General features: G+C 47.8%; 1 protein-coding gene across 1 annotated transcript; it reads left to right on the forward strand.

Annotated features, from left to right (window-relative positions):
• Positions 1–2,126: 2,126 nt before the first annotated feature.
• On the forward strand, positions 2,127–18,266 carry SLC26A2 (solute carrier family 26 member 2). The gene is made up of 5 exons (XM_062502341.1): positions 2,127–2,224; positions 2,762–2,975; positions 3,103–4,381; positions 14,708–15,343; positions 15,759–18,266. The coding sequence occupies exons 4-5, from the start codon at positions 14,720–14,722 to the stop codon at positions 17,253–17,255; spliced, it is 2,121 nt and encodes a 706-aa protein (XP_062358325.1). The 5' UTR covers positions 2,127–2,224; positions 2,762–2,975; positions 3,103–4,381; positions 14,708–14,719; the 3' UTR covers positions 17,256–18,266.
• Positions 18,267–19,316: the final 1,050 nt, after the last annotated feature.

Here is a 19,316-nt window from a genome sequence, read left to right on the forward strand (position 1 = left end):
AAAATTGACAGCACAACATTAACTGCTACAGAACTAGGCAGCAGCAATGCTGATCTTTGATCTAAGGCAGCAGCTTTTGCCTCTGCTGCCTCTTTCCATCATGCACATCCAGTGCAGAAGCAAAGCTGCCCTGTGAGGTGAGGAGGGACTGGGCAGGATTCCCTGCTGGAGATAGAGGGAAAACTTCCCAAAGTGGCTGTCAAAGCGTGGGGAAGGGTGGACATCTCTGCCTGCCCTGGGGTGGAGGAAGGGTTTGGAAGGGAAGGGCTTGGAAAGGCAGGGTTTGGAAGGGAAGGACTTAGAAGGGAAGGGCTTAGAAGGGAAGGGCTTAGAAGGGAAGGGTTTGGAAGGGAAGGGCTTGGAAGGGAAGGGCTTAGAAGGGAAGGGCTTAGAAGGGAAGGGTGTGGAAGGGAAGGGCTCAGAGGGGTTTGGAAGGGAAGGGTTTGGAAGGGAAGGGTTTGGAAGGGAAGGTCGTGCAGCCTCGGGGCTGAGTTCCTGCCTCTGGTTTTAGTTTTGGTTCTCTCTTGTCACTGCAGCCATACCAAAAGCTCAGGAGGGATGTGGAGGGGCTGGCAGCCTGGAGGGTGAGCTCACCTGCCCCATCTGCCTGGGCATGTACCAGGAGCTGCTGTCCATGGCCTGTGGCCACAACTTCTGCCAGCAGTGCCCTGAGAAGGTGCTGAGAACCCAGCAGAATTCCCAGGGGCTCTCGACCTGCCCCACATGCACACCTAGGGCCCAGCATGAAGCTGCAGAACAATTTCAAGATGGCCAGCATCGTAGAGGCATTTCAGGCCACCACTTCCAAAGGGCAACAGGCTGGATGGGAAAGCCTCCACCAGGGCGAAGGCTCCAAGAAGGGGAAGGCGGGCATGGTTCCCTGTGAGCACTGCCTGGATGGATCCCGTGAAAACCTGCCTGGTTTGTGAAGTGTCCCTGTGCCAGGCCCAGCTGAGCAAACACAACACAACTTAAACACAAGAATTTCCATCAGAGGCAGAGGAGAGGAGCTGCCAGGATCACAGCAAGCTGCTGAAATGGAGTCTGAGAGAGGAGAAATGCATCTGCGTGCTCTGCTCCATCACCGGGGTCCCACAGGGGCCACGAGGCCATCTCCGTGGAGGAGGAACACGACAAAGAGCTGGTAAAGAGCTCTTCCCTCACCATGGTCCCTGCCCTGGCCGTGAGGAAAGGGGGAAAAGCACAGGAGGGGTGGTGGGGCTTTCACAGGTAATGGTGATGGGTGTGAGGGCAGCTCCGGCCATTTCCCCTCTGTCCCAGCAAGGGACTGGTGCACTCTGCTGGAATTTGCTTTTCATTCCCTCCAGAACAGTGTGGACAGCTAAGCAGAGGGAGAAGAACAGAGGAAGGTGTTTGGGACAATTGTGGGTCGGTCCCTCAGCCAGCAAGAGGCTCTGGAGCCCCAGGACTGCCAGGCGCCCTCACTGCGGTGTTCCCAGCTGGGACTGAGGAATATTCCTGCTGGGATTAGAAAATCCCTTCCTCCACAGAGCCCCGGGAATGCTACTGCTACTGGATTTTGGGTGGGGAAGGGAGTTTTCCCTCTCGAGGTCCTTCCCTTCCCACGGGCTCTGCCCATGCTCTGCTCCCCAGTAACCTGTGGCAGGATGAGGGGATGCAGTCTCAGGCTGTGCTGGGGAGGTTCAGGTTGGACATCAGGAGGAATTTCATCATTGAGAGGGTTGTTAAACATTGGAAGGAGCTGCCCAGGGAGGTGGTGGAGTCCCATCCTGGCGGTATCCAAGGAATGACTGGAAGTGGCACTCAGTGCTCTCTGCTGGGTGACAAGGTGGGCATTGAGCACAGGTGGGACTCGATGACCTTGGAGGTCTTTTCCAATTTCAGTGATTCTGGGGTTCCTCCTTCTGCCACAAATTTTGTGGAGCCAGTGTTCCTGCAAATACAAGAGACGGGGGCATCCATGTTCCTGTCTCTGAGTCCAGCTGCTGTCCTTGAAATGCTCCAGAATCACTGAGGCTGAAGGGATAAAATGCATTTCCTTTGCTCATTATGCCTTGAAGTGAGACAATGGCCATTTCACCATCTCCACAGACTGGTTTGAAGCTGTTCCTGCTGGGAAGTTCAGTGCTGTCATTCCTTCTGCCAGGTTAAACTCTCTGACACCATGACAGAGCTGCAGAAATCTAAAAATTATTTAGCTACTGCCCTAGAAGAGCTTCAGAAAAGCGAGAATCAGATCAAGGTTGGTATCCAGATTATTGCTAATTTAGAGCATCTTTCCTTCACAGTTTCCCAGCAATAAGTGATGGTGACTATGCTGTTAGCAGTAGATGAATAGAAAGGGAAAGGAGTGGTTTGAGAAACTGCCAGAAGCCAAGCTTTATTGCAGCCTTCCATCTCCTCCACAGGAGGAACCAACTGGGGGATTCCACCCTGTACTGGTGTTCCACAGACCAGGCTGCAGGACTGGCAGCCCACAAACTGTACATAAGATTATGTATTTTTAATGTTTTCTACCCATTCAATAAAAGAAAAGCAATTTAAATCTACAAGAGGGATTTTCAGTGTGTACCAGTAAACTCTCACTCTGGTGGCTGAAATTCATCTGACTTTGTTACTACATCGAAGTTACATTAGATATTCTAAGGAAATGTTTATTGTCTGCTTCCTTCTAAAGCCAGTGCAAAGGACAGATACAATTCTAATTGATAAGCAGAGGCACTAAACTGAAGGGTGGAGTTTCTGAGCCAGTGCCCCTCTTTCTTATCTCTTCATTTAGACCATTACCAGAACATTGACTTCTCAGCTGGAAGAGCTGTTTAAAAGTATAAATACAGAGCTTGATGAGAAAAAGAGGATGATCCTGGGTGACCTTCAGTCTAACGAGGAAGCAGAACTGGCAGTTGTTGCCAGCATGAGGAAGAGAATGGAACAGAAGAGAGACCAAGCTGAGCAGAATCTTCAGGTTTTGCAGAAGAGAAAAGAGCAACCAGGTATTTTCCTCTTCTTCAAAGTAAGCAGTGATATTCTGCTATTCTTCATGGATCTGCCTATTTCTCAACCTGGTGACTTTTCTGAAAATCACACTAATGATATATTTTCTTTTTTTGTTTTCCCCAGTCCTCCTGATAGGGTCTGAAACTAGTCACAGACAGGTATGTTCCACTTCGTAACACTTGTTCATAACACTTGATAACTGGGATCAAACCCCACTGCCTGTGCCCCTCTGTCCCTCCACCCTGTGCTGCAAAGCTGCTCCCTATTCCAGCTAAACCAGAGGGCACCACATCCACAAAATTAACAGGGATGGAGAGATCCCTGCCTGCTGTTAGACTTGTCCCTTTAAATTTCAGTTTCCTGGCTGGATTCTGATGAAAACCACTGGCTTTTATTACCAGAAAGCTGTTTTTATCAGAGATGAAGCCCCTAGGGTTCAGCTTACAATGACACTGCCTTGGATACACACTGGTGACCCTCCCTCAGCTGAGTTCCCAGGGAACAGCCTTTGGCAGCAGAGGTACCCAGCTCATTTCCCACCAAGTTTTTGAGTTGTCGACAAGCTTGGTATCTAGAAAGATTTATTATCACTTCCCTTCTTGCGAGAGAAGAAGAAGAAGATGTGCTTCTTTAATTTATACCTTCCCACTTCCTATGCAATGCCTGGGTGTCAGCTGTAATTCAGTGGTGCAACACTGCACCAACAGCTCCAGATGCACTGCAGCAGCACTGGAGGCCCCAGCTGCACAAAGGGATGGCTCAAACACCTGCCTGGAATTTGAGAGGTCACCTCTGTGACTTGCACAGATTGAAGATGAGCTCAAGCCCAGATTGTAAGGAGAACTTGGAATCACTGTCCACCTCAGGGCTGCAGCTCAGTCTGTTACTCACAGCTGTGCCACAAGTAACATCCTAGCCCGTGGAATCAAGGTAATTTTCCAGATTTAATAGGTTTGGCATTCTTGTTCTGCCACTGCTGCAACAGTAAGAGCCTGCCTGCAGCAAGTCAAGGCTCTGTTCACACGTGGGGAATATCAAAACACCTCCTCCTCTCTCATTAGCAGCATTTGAAAGTTCCAGTGCAGGTAAGCAAAAGGCATTGCCAAATAAATAACACTATGTAACAATCGGAACTCAACCTTCACGAAAGGCTGTTAACCCAATAGTTGGCGTTGCCAAAGCCCTCTCCTCTTTTCAGACTCTGTCCTAGTGAAGAATTCTGTTACCTTTGGGTGCTGGATGGTTTTCCTTGGCGCAGGGACTCTGTGCCCTGGCACTGCCTGCGCCCTGGGGATGAGTACGTGGTGGAAGTGAGGCTGAATCAGAGCACGGTGACCCAGTGAGAAGAGCAGAAGCAGAGTTTTTTGTGGCAGCTGGAAGCCTCTGCTGCAGGACGTGCTTGGTGAGTAGCCCCAGGCCAGCCCCGTGGGAAGCAGGGATCCCAATCCCGACTGGAGGCAGCTCCTTCCACCAGGGTGGAGGGGCTGATGTGGGGTCCTGGAGTGCTGGGGAGGGCAGGGGGTGGGTTTCTGGGGATAACAAGGAAAATGTCTGCTCCTAAGCAGTGCAAGGCCAGTTTCTCCCCTCTCTGATGTGGTTTGCTGCTTCCATCAACTTCCCAAGTTCTGGGTGCTCAGTCCCACTGTCAGGAAACATCCTCTGTGTTTGCCCAGCCCCATCCACTCCTGGTTTATCTCTGACCGTGAGATCCAGGGGGACAGTACCCAGCCCCACACTGGAGTTCATTGCCAGCTTTGTTAACCATTCTTCTCTATTTTATCTTTTGGGTTTTTTTTTTGTTTGTTTTTTTGTTTTTTAACTCGCCAACTAAGTGAAGAGTGGAAGGTAAATCCTTTTCTTTACTTACAAAATGTTCCCTGCAAATTTCTCCAGTTGTTCATTTAAGAACTGTATGCCCTGCACTTTCCTGCTTCAGTTTCAAGGAAACCTAAGCAGCCTCCAAGACTGTCTTTCACCTTAAAAGAAAGGAGTCAGATTTATTCACATCTCTTATTCAGCTATTAACAAGATGTAATTTGTATTTTACAAGGCTCTAACATTCAATACCACTTCTTTACAGTGAGGCTTCTTCTACTGATACCTCTCCAGAATGTAAGTGTTCAAAAATACCATTTATTCCTCAGGACTCTGGCTTGGGGCTGTGAGTCTTGCAGAGAATTTCTCTCACCTAACAATGTGATCAGCATTTTTTTGCATGTATCTCCTGTCCTTGCCTGAGCGTGTAGCCTCAGGGCACAGCTCTTGAAATCTGCACTGGGCAGAAATCTCTGGGAACTCACCAGGGAAATAATTTATCCTCAGCCTGAGGGAGACACTGGCTTTGATTCAGCTCTCAGGAAAACTCTGAGAGTTCCAAGGAAAGACCGTGGAGAGGTTCCCACCCACTGGGCAGGAGCTGGAGCAAACCCAGTACCTGAAAATGTTCCCTAGACAAATCCAAATGCTGCAGGAGATATGAAAAGTGTGAACAGTATTTCTGAGCAGATAGCACTAGTCCAGTGCTCAAATATATATCTGCTAGGGGCAGCAGGGCATCTTTCCTGCAAGCTTGCTAAAATATGTGTTATTTAGAAGTTACACAAAAGATGTTTTTAAAAAAATATTCTTTTAATTGATGCAACTAAAGTTCAGTTTGCAAATTATTTTCTTCTTAATTTGTAAATTCAAAAGAAAAGCTTACATTTTTCACCCGTTTTTAACTTTTGGAGCAAATCTAGAGGTGTATTTTTAAATAAGTGTAGATATCCATTTATTTGTCTTGTGAGCTCAGTCAGTGGCCAGGTTCTATACAGAACCAGACAGCCACTCAAAACAGGTCAGGGAAAATATTTTTTTTTTTCTGAGACAAGGCAATGTTTTACTTGGAAGCAACTTGTCAAATATGTTGTAAAATATTACTTTATTTTACAGTAAGTGAAACTTTTCATCTTGTTTATTCCTACTGCATTGTTGAGGAGGAGCAGCATACACACTTTGTTTGAGAATTTTGATTCTCTTAGGCCCAGACATAAGGGAGATGTGAAAAACATGTCAGAACTGAGATGGAAAGAAAAATATTATCCAAAATTACCTCTAATAATGAGAACCTGCTATGTGTTTTGATCTCCCCTCCTACCTTGCATTCAAATCAATTCTGAGACATATGAAAATTTTTTTATGAGTGCTAAGAATTAACGTGAACATAATAAAATCTCCAATAGCTGCTGCATTGGAAACTGTGGACTCCATCATCTCATGGGTCTAATTATATTTTTGTACAATGATTTGTGGTGCCTTTGTCACTATGTGGCTGGATAACCAAATAAGTGGCTCTAGATAAACCTAAGCAAGGCTGGAGGATTTCATACCAGCACCAGGAATTAGTTGTTGAGAGCATTTTTTGTGGGTAGACCCCCAAGAAATGAAGGCTGAAGTTCTCTGTGCTTTTACAGGACTTGTGGCTACAACTCTGTCTTGTCACTTGTGATAATCAACACGTACCTGATTCCAGGGATTAAAAACAAACACAGCAATCCATCTCAGATTTAGACTAACATCTCTCTTCCTGCTTTAAATGGATTTTCCAGCTGTGCTGTGTGCTCAGCCCTGGCTCTGCTGCACCCATCAATTGTCAGCATAACAGAAAGCGCGCGGCCAAATTTTGGGAGCTCAAGGTGACTTTGCAAATAATTCCTTCCTGCTCTCAGCCACTCAGATGAGGCTAAAGAAATGAGCCTGTCCTTCAGCACTTTCCTGACCTGGGCTTCTCTCTGGCTGCCAGGTCGGTGCTGCTGCTGCAGACAGAGCTCCTGCAGTGCTGCAAATCCCTGCAGACAGCAACCCTCACTCAAAAACATGGGATTTGTAACCCTGCTGCAGGCTCACAAAGCTTTTGGATGAAAACGAGTATCTGGGAGGGTGGAATTTCTGAGTTAGGTGCTAAGTTGATGGTGCACTTGAATTCCCCCATACATTTGCTTGTTTGCAAAGAGGCTCCTCCGAATCCGTGACTTGTTTTGATGTTCCATGCCTCAGCCTTGAGGAAGGAAAGAGCTGAAAGACTGGATGAAAGCAGGGTAAGAAAACACTCTTGAGTCCAGCAATTATTTAACTAAGCCTTCTAACACACATCAACACTCTGAACATTTTATCACCTAATTACTTCTTGACTCCAGGTGACAATATTGGACCATGACACACACTGAGAGTGCAGCAATTCTGCACAGATATTTGTGCAGAACTCTCTTCCTTGATTGCAGTATAATTGTGACATGCATAGTCCTGAGATATGGACAGGGTTTATTTCTTTTTGATATCTTTGTGGCTTAAGTATTTTGACTACCCAAGAACTCTGATTCATTGCATCTTTCCTTTTCTATTACGTCCTCTCCCCTCCAACCACTCAATTTTTCCTTGGCATTTGTCTCATCCTTAAAAGCAGCTCGTTTTAGCTCTTCTTTTTTTGGTTTTGCCAAACACTGAACGATGTGACTGAATTAAATTAAATGCATTTCAAGCATTAGGATGGGCTTCTTTCTGTTACTCACTCTGATGGGTTTTCTAAGTGAGTCAGACCTGCCACACGTAGACCTCTGTGTGTGTGACATTAATTAGGGCCTTCCAAGCCCAGCAGGTCAGGGTGGGGAGGAAGGTTTGTCCCAGCTCTGACAGAACTCACAGATGGGAACCAGGCAGTTCCATCTTCTCCATCTCCAAACTTAACACAACAACGTGCAAATTCAGGCCTGAATCTTAGTACACTGTGAGCTGTAGAGGGAAGGAAGGGCAAGGAGAGAAAAGAACTTCTTTTTAATCACTTCCAGCATAACCCAGCCATCCTCCCATGGAGCTGTACCAGCAGGAGCAGGGCACTGGGCAGGGAGGTGCCAGGAGAGCAGCAATGAAGGCAGGAGGCTCCTTACTGGAGCCAGGTGGCACAAAGCAGATGAGAGCCAGGAGAAATCACAGGCTGCCCTTATTTGCTGAGGGATAACGCTGAGCTGGGAGCCTGGGAAAGACTGGGAAGAGCCAGGGAGAGCCACTGGCTGTGGGGTTTATGGACAGAGGGCTGATAACACCACCACAGAGCAATGTGCCAGGTGTACAGGGCATGGCAGGGCTGGACAGGAGCTGCTGGGCAAGAAGCAAGGAAGGAGAGCTCCCAGGAGTGCCTGCTCAGTGGAATAAAGCAATTTCCAGGATTATTTTGCAGTCTGACCAACTAGTGGAGATTTGATAATCCAAAGATGATGTGGTGATCTGGAGAAGGAGCAGGTTTGCCAGGCTGAGTGGGATGGGCGGATGGCACACGCTGGCATTTGTGTGTTAGAAAATCCCAGCTCCTTTGCAGGAGATTCTGGAGCATGAGAAGCACATTTCTCCAAGGCCAAAGGTTCCTTCAGCACAGAACTACATTAACCATAAAGCTTAATATACTTCGACAAGAGGAAAGGAGTTGGAAGAAGTTATTTAATTATCTTAAATAATTGCTTGGATTTTTTCCACGCATTTTTTAGAAGATCAGTCTAAAAATAATAAGAAAAAAAGCCTAATTTTGGGGGGCTCCAGAAAAATAACAATGCTTAGGTTTTTTACCTTTTAATATCATGTTCCAAGAAGATATTATTTCCCTGTTTCTTCCATGAAGACATGATGTATTGGACGATCCAAGTTTTTCTAAAGCCTGTGCTTCTAGAACAAGAATGAAAATGCTGGAACACCCATTGCTTTGGGTTTGTAATTTCTTGTTGGGATTCTGCAGAGTCCCTACACAAAAGGCTTAGAATGCTTTTGTCCTAGATGTTACTCCTCCCAAGGATTCGCTCCGGTTGTCTTGGAGTCACTATATACTTCAAACTCAATTAAAACTCCTTTGGAAGTCCCTGAAGGGATTGGGAAGCCAGGCACTGATGTTTTTGACAATGGAGAGTCAGGGGAGAGGGAGGGAACTCTTCTATTTCCATTGCAATTGCCTGTCCTGGTTACCATGACATCTAATAAACCCTCACAGAGAAGGGAAATGTTTTCTATGGAAATATTCAGTATTTCTACAGTAAGATTTACAGCATTTGCTTAACACTGAAAGACAAGAGCATGAATTCTGCAGGCTTGAAGTTGGCTTCTTTTGCTCCGACTGTGTATTGATGGGGCTTTTTGACAGCTCAGGGTTCCACCTGGAATTCAAATATTGGGCAATGTTTGACTTCAGAAGGAGCGTCTGCTTTTCTGTGCATTGGGGAGGGGACGGCAGACAGGGCTGGGCATGGCCCCTCCGACCTTGAATCTCCAGCCCAGAGATAAGAGCAGAGCATTTAACACATACCTGGGATTTTATTGTATTTTTTTTTTAACATTGCCAAGGATCCTTCCCATGTTTTTAATGAATCCCAGAGCAGAAAGGGTCCGGAGAGTACCACTGCTCCCCACCTGCAAGAAGTTTAATCTCACTCCACCTATTACCAAGCCTATACTTTCCATTTGAAAAGGACCCAGGAGCGGCTTTCCCCGGGCCTCCCGTGCACGGAATCCCTTCGGAAGTGACCCGGGGCTGGGGCTGGAAGGGGCGCGGCTCTGCCCGGGCTCTGCCCGTCCCGGAGCGGGGCGGTGCTCTGTCCGTCCGTCTGTCCGTCCGTGACTCTGTCTGTCTGTCGGTCCGTCCGTCCGTGACTCTGTCTGTCGGTCCGTCCGTCCGTCCGTGACTCTGTCCGTCGGTCCCGGCTGCCCGGGGAGCCGCGGGCGGTGAGTACCGGGGGAAGGGGGCGGGCAGGGACCGGGGCTCAGCGGGCTCCGGGCTCGCTCCCTCCTCGGCTGCTCCGACCCCGGGGGAGGCGCACGGGAACCAGAGGAAAAACCCCCATGGAAGCCGTGAAGGAAGCTGGGTAGGAAGGCAGCGGCGCCCCGAGGGTGAAAGTGTGTTGTGTTCAAAGTTAAATTGTTTCTCTCACTTTCCTTTTCGTAAATGTTGGCTCGGTTTCCCGAGCGCTCAGCAAAACCCCGCCGATTTCAGGAGGCACGCGGCGTGAGGGGTTCTTCTTGTGGGTTTTTAAAATTAATTGTATTGGTTTGTATCGGTTACGACACGAAGACCGATGTACTTGCATTTGCCAGCGCGGTGCCGCTGGGTTTCCATCGGGATGGGCGGTGTGGGATGCCCTGGGCTGAGCTGAGGACCTGGAGCTCTTCCTCAGCCCATCCTCGCTGCTCGGCACAGCTGCTCGGTTCTCCACCTTGCCCTGCTCACACAAAGGGAGGGACAAGGGCCCTGACACGGGGATAACTCCTGGAAGAGCCTCTTGGCGAACCCTCCCTGAGAAATCCGGCTGGGATGGAAGCTGCTCCAGGGATGTGCTTCAGCCAGGGCAGCGCTGAGCTCAGCCGCCCTCGGGAGCTGACACAACTTCCCTGCCGTGGGATCTTCCCCAGAAATCCTGCTCGGGTGAAGTAAGGAGATCGAGCCCACGTTTGGAGTAGGAGCGGATCCCGTAGTTCACAAAAGCCGGGTTTTAATGTCCGGCTTTGCAGGTTTTCCCACTTGAGTGGAGTTTTCCCACTTGAGGCAGCTCTGTTTCCACATGTGCTCCTTAAACGTGGTTTTCGTTATTCGTGTTATTTCCAGTCTTTTGTGGAAGTACACGTTTGCGGCTTGAATGTTTTGCTGGAGGATATGAAGGATTTTGTCGAATTCCGAGGCGCAGGCAGTGTTGTTCCTGCTTATCTGGGTATTATCATGGTAATACTGAATTTCCTTATTGCTCCACAACAGTGGAGACATTAATTGAAAAAGGACATTGTCAGACAAGAGAAAGGTCAAACATTTAGTTGTCAAAATGCTGTGGTATGCTTCCCTGTTATATTCTTAGAGGCCTCTCATATTCTTATTTTCTAAGGGCCCAGCTCTGGTTCAGTTTGTGTGGAACTTGGATTTTTTATTCACCTGCTCCTCCTTTACAATTCTCCAGAAAATGTTCATGTCTTTTTAGATTATGGATTTTTTTTTTTTTTTTTTTAGTGCATGTAAATTCTCCTGTGTAGCAAGGGATACATAAGGGTGGGGTGTGATCACATACAGTGATAATTTAGATGTAGAAATGAAGGAAAACTGAAATGGGTGCTGTAGAAAGACTAATTTTGATTTAGTTTCTTCTCTGAAATACTCTCATCTGAAGTTTCACCTTGCAGTAGTTATTTCAGCAGGTGAGTGAGCTTCACAACCCATTTTTCTCTTTCTCTCAAGGTGACTCTGATCTGCCACAGACAAACGAAGTCCAAGCCAGCCCTGGGCTGCAGGTAGTGCTCCCCCAAAAACAGAAGCCAGGCAGATGCTGCCACATCATGGGATCAGAAAGAAGAGCCCAGATGGGCTCCAGAAATAGTCTGGAGGTCTGATGACTTTTAGACACTGCAGGACCTCCCTGTGTCTTTATTTTATGGCAGTTGTTGATAACAGATGCTGGAAATTTCCTCAGTTCTGTCTTGTAACTTTGTTTTTTTTTGTTTTTTTTTTGTTTTTTTTTTGTGTGTGTGTTTTTTTTGTTTTGTTTTTGTTTTGTTTTTTTTTTTTTTTATCTTAAGTGACATTTGTGGTAATGAGACACCCCCTGAAAGGCCAAAAGGAGTGATAAAAATGAATTCTAGGTTGTGCGTAAATAGCAGCTTTCAGAAGAAAAAAAACACAGCAGCTCCTTTTTCAAGTTAAATGTACAGAATGTCCTCTAGTGTCCAAACCATGAACCAAAGGGGTTTTCTCAGGGTTGGGGTTTTTTTATGTTTAAGAACAAAACACAGTTCTATTAGACAAGCCTGGGCTAACGGTTACAAAATTAACACAGGGCAGCACTTTGAGGCAGAAAAGGGTGAAATGAGTGCTGGAAATTTTGTCATTTCCTACCATCCTGACCCGGCAAGGGGCAGGGACTGTGTGGTGAAAGGTCCTTTTCATGCCACAGAGAGAAAGCTGTCATGCAAGTCAGCACAAAGACCCAGTATGTGCTCGCAGTTCTGGAGCCAAAAAAGGTTTTTACTTAGAACATTTCCCTACTGTCTGGACACCACTGAAAGCCAGGCACCCCCTCCCAGGCAGATGTTTTACAGCAGCACCAAACTGAGCTGTCTGGGGTTTGTCTTGGCACATTTAAGGAAATTCCCGGGTTTGAGTGAGCTGCCTGCAAGTCCTGGAGGAGGGACAGAAGGTATCAGAAGGATTTTCACCACTGTAATCTTTACTAAAATCTCAGAAAACAAATTCATTGCTACACATGAAAAGTAGTCAGGGTTGATTTCCCCCCCCCCCAGCTTTTACAGTTGATTTGCTGAACTTTGGGTGGGTGAAAAGCCTTTTGATTTGTAACTCTGTGCTGGTAAAACAAAACTCCTTGAGCAAATAGCTCCAAAATGTCCTCTTGCAAAGTAGCGCTGACACAGGTTTTGTAATACTCCCTTGATTCTCACTGGGTATTTAGGGGGGTTGTGAGGGCTGTAAATCATCCCTGAGCACACTTTGCAGCCCTGTACAGGTGGGTGAGATTGGAAACCTGCACGGTAGGGATGGGGATCTCCTCCAAGTGTCATCACTGTATCATCCTGAGCATGCCCCTTCTTGCAGTGCAGTTTCTTCATTTAAAAATCCTGATTCTTCACGTGGTGCTGGGCTGGGGACAAGGTGGGCATTGAGCACAGCTTGGACTCAGTGGGCTGGGAGGGCCTTTCCAACCTCAGTGATCCTGGGATATGACAGCAGGGTGGGATACAGCCCCTATCAGACAAATCCATCCCTGCTGGTGCCATGAGGCTGCCCATGCTTTGGGGGCTGTGTTTGAGACCCTTCTTTAGTACCAGTTCAGGGACAGCCAGCAAAGAGTGCCTGGGTTTGGTTATTTGGGAGGGTGCAGGAGCTCACCCACCAAAGAGATGCTCCCTGTCTGGGTCTGTGGTGAATGGAAACACCTTTGGGAGTCCCAGCGTGGAGCAGGAGATAAACAAGAAGCTCCTCCCTGGTGGCTTCTGTCAGCATCTGCCCTGGGCTGGCTTTAGGTGTATCTGCAGTTCCAGCGACAAGGACACCACTGTGTGAGGTGGGATTAGTTGGATGGAATTACTATCTAATTGGTTCTAGAAGTCTCTGAATAAATGTTTATAATTTAATAAATATTGAAGTTCTCTAGTTGGTTCTACTCTTGTGGGTTCCTTTCGCTCAGGCCGTCCTAAGGCAGCAGGCACCACACAAATAATTTCTCTCACTTCTCCTTCCCATATCTTTGGGAAACTCACACTGCAGGGATTCTAGCAGTGAGTGTTTTAATCAGGAAATATTTCTGTACCTGTAGGGCTGTCCAGCCCTGGCACAGCTGCCCAGGGAAGTGATGGAATCCCCATTCCTGAAGGGATTTAAAAGATTTAAATGTGGCACTTGGGGACATGGGTTAGTGGAGGCTTTGGCACTGCTGGGAGTGGTTGGACTGAATGATCTCAGGTGGATTTTCCAACCTGAATGACTCCACAGTTCTGGGATGCTCTAGCTACTTGTGAAATGGTAATTAAATGGACACATTCTGAGGCAGCCTTAAGTGGCATCCTTCGCACTGCCAGTTCCAGTAGCAGCTTATTAATTGGTACAATTAATTCAGGACAACTGGACAATTAATTGGGCAATTAATTCAGCAGTGAACATTCCATGGGCAGTAGTCTGGCTGATGTTTGCACTGCACAGAGAAGACGTGAGCAGCACATAAAATCCATGTTTGGATTGGCACTCTGGGACTGCGGTGCCTGCAAGGGAAACCTGGCAGTGCCAATTCTCAGGGTTCTCTTGCTGGGTCTCCCCCGAGACCAGTGAGTTTCTGGCTGAAATGACCTCCCTGTACTGGTGGTACCAGGTACTGGGGTTTAAGGAGTTTTCTGGAGAATTCTGGATGTTTTCTCAAGGTGGGAGAGCTGTGTAAGTGCTGGAAGTCACTTTCTGTGCTCAAGTTTCATTAGGGTTTGTCTCATCAAGATTTTGCTCTTTCCCAGTCAGGCAATATGTTCCCAGTGTTAAATTATTGATATAATTACCCTGTTTTACTATCTGTGGGCATTTTGGACTGGAGCACCAGTTCCAGCAGAAGTGTCCCACCTACCTATCACTGTGCCCATTAATATGTTTTCCACTTGTGCACCTTATTTTGATCAGGTGCAATGGTGCAATTTCCTTGTAAAACCAGCTTTTCCAAAGTGTGAAGTGCTTTTTTTTCACAGCATGTCATGGGCTGTAAAGAAGCCACTTCTTAGGTAACCAACCTTTACAGTATTTGGCAGGCATCATTGCATTAAAAAAAAAAAATAATAAAAAACAACCCACAAGAGCAGTGCTTTGCTGGAAATGTCCCACCTGCAGTTAATTTTCAGCAGCTGAACTGGAGTGGCTGTGGCACTACAATAAACTCTCTGTCTGGTTTTGCAAGGTGGGACAGGCTGCGGGCAGGGATTTTCTCCAGGAAGGCAGTGCTGCTGCATTCCTGCCCAGTTCCCAACACTTCCAGCAGCAGGTTGTGTTCCACAGGATATCAGCTTCCCTCCTGGAAAGGTCACTCTTTGCTTCACAGGGATACAGGGCTGAGGCTCATTCCCAGTTTGCTTGGAAATTGCTTTCTCTCTGCTGAGCTGAGAATTCCAAGCCCTTGCTTTCCTGAAGTGTTCAAGTCTCACACTGTACATTCATTTTTGGTTTAATGGTCTTTCTTTGTGTTTTCAGTGAGTCCTGGTGATGGCAGCAGTGACAGAGACCAACAACATCCATGCAGTGATGGAAGGGCCAGAAGGAGACGATGCCAAGTGCAGTTTCCATCACAGAATATTCCTGGAACCCCAAGAGAAGAAGAGGAACGTGAAGGATCTTCTGGTTAAACGAGCAAAGAAAACTTGCAGCTGCACCCCAGCCAAAATTAAAGATTGTGTTTTGGGGTTTTTCCCCATCTTACAGTGGCTCCCGAAATACAAACTCAAGGAGTATCTCCTGGGGGATATAATGTCTGGTGTGATCGTGGGGGTCCTGCTGGTGCCACAGTCCATTGCCTACTCTCTCTTGGCAGGGCTGGAGCCCATTTATGGCCTTTACACATCCTTTTTTTCCTGCATCATTTACTGCATCTTCGGCACCTCCCGTCACATCTCCGTTAGCATCTTCGGGGTGGTTTGCCTGATGCTGGGACAGGTGGTGGATAGGGAAGTGGAGAGAGCTGGCTATGACCTGCAGCCAGCTGTGCTCGGTGCCCTGCCAGGCCCAGGAGGGGACAGGAACAGCACCAGGAACGGGACAGAGCTCTGTGACAAAAGCTGCTATGCCATGACCGTGGCTGCCACCTTGACCTTCATCTCTGGAGTTTACCAGGTAAGGTGAACACAGGTGGGCACGCTGCTGTTGTCGGCCTCAACTTGGAGATAAAAGTGAGATGAGACATCTCTTGGAACCCCGGTCACTGAGAATTTGAGATTTTCTGTGCTGACGGGCACTGACCCCCAGGAGAACACTGCTTTTGAGTTGAGGCTGTGGAGAAGGCTTCCAAAACTCTTCTCTCCTCTCCTTCCCTCTCCCCTCTCCCCTCTCTCTTCTCTTCGATTAGCAGAGCGAAGAAAATTTGTTCAGGGGCCCTTAAAAACCTGGTTTGAGTACTGGAGACATTTCTCCCTGCTCAGACCACACCTCATCCTCAAGGGCCGTGCTCAATGCTGGGATTTTTTACCTCAGCTGATAAACCCTGCGGGATTTGTGTCCTGACACGCTGTGTGTGTTTGATTCCTTCCAGGTGGCCATGGGTTTCTTCCAGGTGGGCTTTGTCTCCGTGTACCTCTCGGATTCGCTGCTGAGTGGGTTCGTCACAGGGGCCTCCTTCACTGTCCTGACCTCACAAGTCAAGTACCTGCTGGGCCTGGACATTCCTCGGAGCGGGGGCATTGGATCCCTCATCACCACCTGGATAAACATCTTCAGGAACATCCACAGGACCAACATCTGCGACCTCATCACCAGCTTCTTGTGCTTCCTGGTGCTCGTCCCAGCCAAAGAGCTGAACGAACACTTCAAGTCCAAGCTCAAGGCTCCAGTTCCAGTGGAACTCTTCGTGGTCGTGGCAGCCACTCTGGCATCTCACTTTGGGAAGCTGAGAGAGAATTATGGCTCCAGCATTTCCGGGCACATCCCCACCGGGTTTCTGCCGCCGCGCCCTCCAGACTGGGCCCTGATCCCCAGCGTGGCGTTGGATGCCATCCCCATTGCCATCATTGGCTTTGCCATCACCGTGTCCCTCTCGGAGATGTTCGCCAAGAAGCACGGGTACTCGGTGAGGGCCAACCAGGAGATGTACGCCATTGGCTTCTGCAACATCATTCCCTCCTTCTTCCACTGCTTCACGACCAGCGCAGCTCTTGCCAAGACCCTGGTCAAGGAGTCCACGGGCTGCAGGACCCAGATGTCCGGCCTGGTGACCAGTTTGGTGATCCTCTTGGTGCTCCTCGTGATCGCGCCTTTGTTTTACTCCCTGCAGAAATGCGTCCTCGCCGTCATAACCATCGTCAGCCTCCGCGGAGCCCTGCGCAAGTTCAGGGACCTGCCCAAGATGTGGCACCTGAGCAAGGTGGACACGGTGATCTGGGGAGTCACCATGGTGGCCACGGCGCTCATCAGCACCGAGATCGGGCTCCTGGTGGGGGTTTGCTTCTCCATGCTCTGCGTCATCTTCCGCACCCAGCGGCCGGAGGCGCCGCTGCTGGGCTGGGTGGCTGAGTCGGAGACCTACGAGTCCCTCTCTGCCTACAAGAACCTGCAAACCAAGCCTGGAGTTGTGGTGTTCCGATTTGAAGCCCCCCTCTACTACATCAACAAGGAGTGCTTCAAATCCACCCTCTACAAGCAAACTGGGGTTGACCCCGTGTGGGTGAAGGCAGCCAAGAAGAAAGCGGCCAAAAGAATGCTCAAGGAGAAGGAGGCGGGCTCTGGGGACAAGCAGAGCAGCATCCCCATGGGTTTGGGGTCGGAACCCGTGGGGTTTCACACCATAGTGATCGACTGCTGTGCGGTGCAGTTCCTGGACACGGCCGGCGTCCGCACGCTCAAGGAGGTCTGCAAGGACTACGGGGACATCGACGTCCACGTGCTGCTGGCCCAGTGCAACCCTTCTGTCAGGAGCTCCCTGCTCCGAGGGGAGTTCTTCAAAGAGGGCGAGGACCACCTGCTCTTCCACAGCGTGCACCAGGCCGTGGACTTTGCGCTGGGCACGCAGGGGCACGGTGCTTCCAAGGACTAGCTGGGGAAGGAGAGGAGACTGGAACAAAGCCTGGGCAAACACGCCTGTGTGGCTGTGCAATCGGTGCGTGTGTGTGCTCAGGTAGCAGGGCAGGGTGCTGCCAGCACGCTGGGACTGTGCCATCTCTCTGGATTTACCTGCCAGCTGTGGTGATTCCACAGGAGCTGCTGAAGGAGGGAAGTTCTTACCTTGATTGTGGCCGATCTGCGAATCTGAACTTTGCGTAGGGTTGTTCGTCTCGTGTCTCGCCTCTGGAGCTTTCCGTGTCTCAATTCCACTCTTAAGTTGTGCTCAAGGCTTTTTTGCTGCTCTGTCCTTGTGGATGAGGGGGGGATTTTGGAGTAGTCTGGACACCTTGTCCAGCTGAAGAATGAGTCCTCTCATTTCTCATCCCTCATTCTGGCCTTGCTTTCCATCACCACTCCCTTGTGTTTGCCAAGGAATGGCTGCCAGGGATTGTTTGCTCTGGTCTTTACTGGGCAATGTTTGATTTTTCAACCTCCCTGAATCTCAGATAGGGAAATCAAATCTAAACATGTAGGAAAATATCTTAATGAATATCTTCTAATCAAGCACCTCTCACCTCCAGAGGTTTTGGTACTGCCTCCTAATGCAGCCAGGTCACAAGGGCATGGTTATCTCATTTCTCCACAGGTATAAACCTGCCTGTGCCCCTGGAAATTCCACCTCTCCAGCCTGATTTTAATGATTGGGTTTTTTTTTTCTTTAGGAGTCTGGTTTCTTCTTATGGTCAGTAAATCGATATCCTAATATTTAGGAGCTCTTTGGAATTGTGAATATTAGATATGGAAAATATCTAGTTCTTTAATTTTAACCAAAAAAAGTCCCTTCTAGGCAGTTTTTATGCCAGGCAGAGAGAATCACAGGCACCAAAGTGAAAAGGGACAAACAGATTATCCAACGTCTGCTCAAACGTGTCCGTGTCACACAGACTTTGTGCATGAATGCAGGATTTATTGCTCTGTCCTGGACTTTATGCAATAGGAGTGCACAGATCATTGGAAAAGGAGCCAGGAAAATTCTTCTCTGAACTTCTTTTTTTTTTTTTTTTTTTTTTTTTTTTTTAAACAGTTCAGTGTAAATAGAGCTTTTTACTTTGATTTTAAATTATGTGGAAGTGAAGAGTTCCTATTCTTCATGCTAAAATCCAAGGGGAGGAAGAGATTCTCTTTCCTCACAGCAGTAGAATACGACTGTGAAGGAAGAATTGAGAGATTTTTTTTTTCAGTTTTTCCTGAATACCAGCTCTACACAGCACACATCCCTGGAAGAGGGTACTTTCCTCCTAGAGGAGTTTACAATCTGAATTTCAGGTGCTTCACAGCTTTTAAAAGGGAAAGGTGCTGTGTACAGACTTTCTCATCCTCAATCATTCAAAAATAATGAGTCAGAAGCCAAAAAAGGCATAAAATACAATATGAAATGTGAAATGTTTACTAAATATGAAGATGTTTTGAGTTTAAACTTTTTTGTTGGTTTGTTGGTGGCTTTTTTATTTTTTCTGAGCAAGGACCAGTAACTATTCTCTTCTTTCTGTGAAAGCTGAATGTCATGGATCACTTCACGCTGGAAGCCTCAAAGAAAGATGAGGCAGCAGGAAGATGAGTCCTTTCTGTGTTAACTGAACTTATTACATTTTTTAGGGCACCAGAGCAGCTAAAAAATCTCATTTGGGGAGGTGAGGGGTGGCTGTGGCACAGCTTGGAAAAGGAGAACCTCACTGATACCCACCCATTCCATGTCCTGGTGAGGAAAGAATCCTCTGAGAAAAGTCTGCATCATTCCAACCCCAGAAATATTGTTCTGCCTCAGGTTTTTTATGAAGGAGATGAATCCCAAATTCTGCTGAATTTTTCCTATGCTGCCATAAGCTCCTGCATGAACATTTTGATTGTGGGCTGAGGATCCTTTGTGCAGTTTGAGGAGTTGTAATCACTGAATTGGCATTGCCAGAGAGGATTGGGCTGAGCTGTATAAAAGCAATGAGCAGGGTTATATTTTTAGGTTGTATTTCAGTTTTTAACCAAACCTGATTTGTGT

The sequence above is a fragment of the Cinclus cinclus genome, chromosome 14 (genome assembly GCF_963662255.1).
Source record: "Cinclus cinclus chromosome 14, bCinCin1.1, whole genome shotgun sequence".
Lineage (NCBI taxonomy): Eukaryota > Metazoa > Chordata > Aves > Passeriformes > Cinclidae > Cinclus > Cinclus cinclus.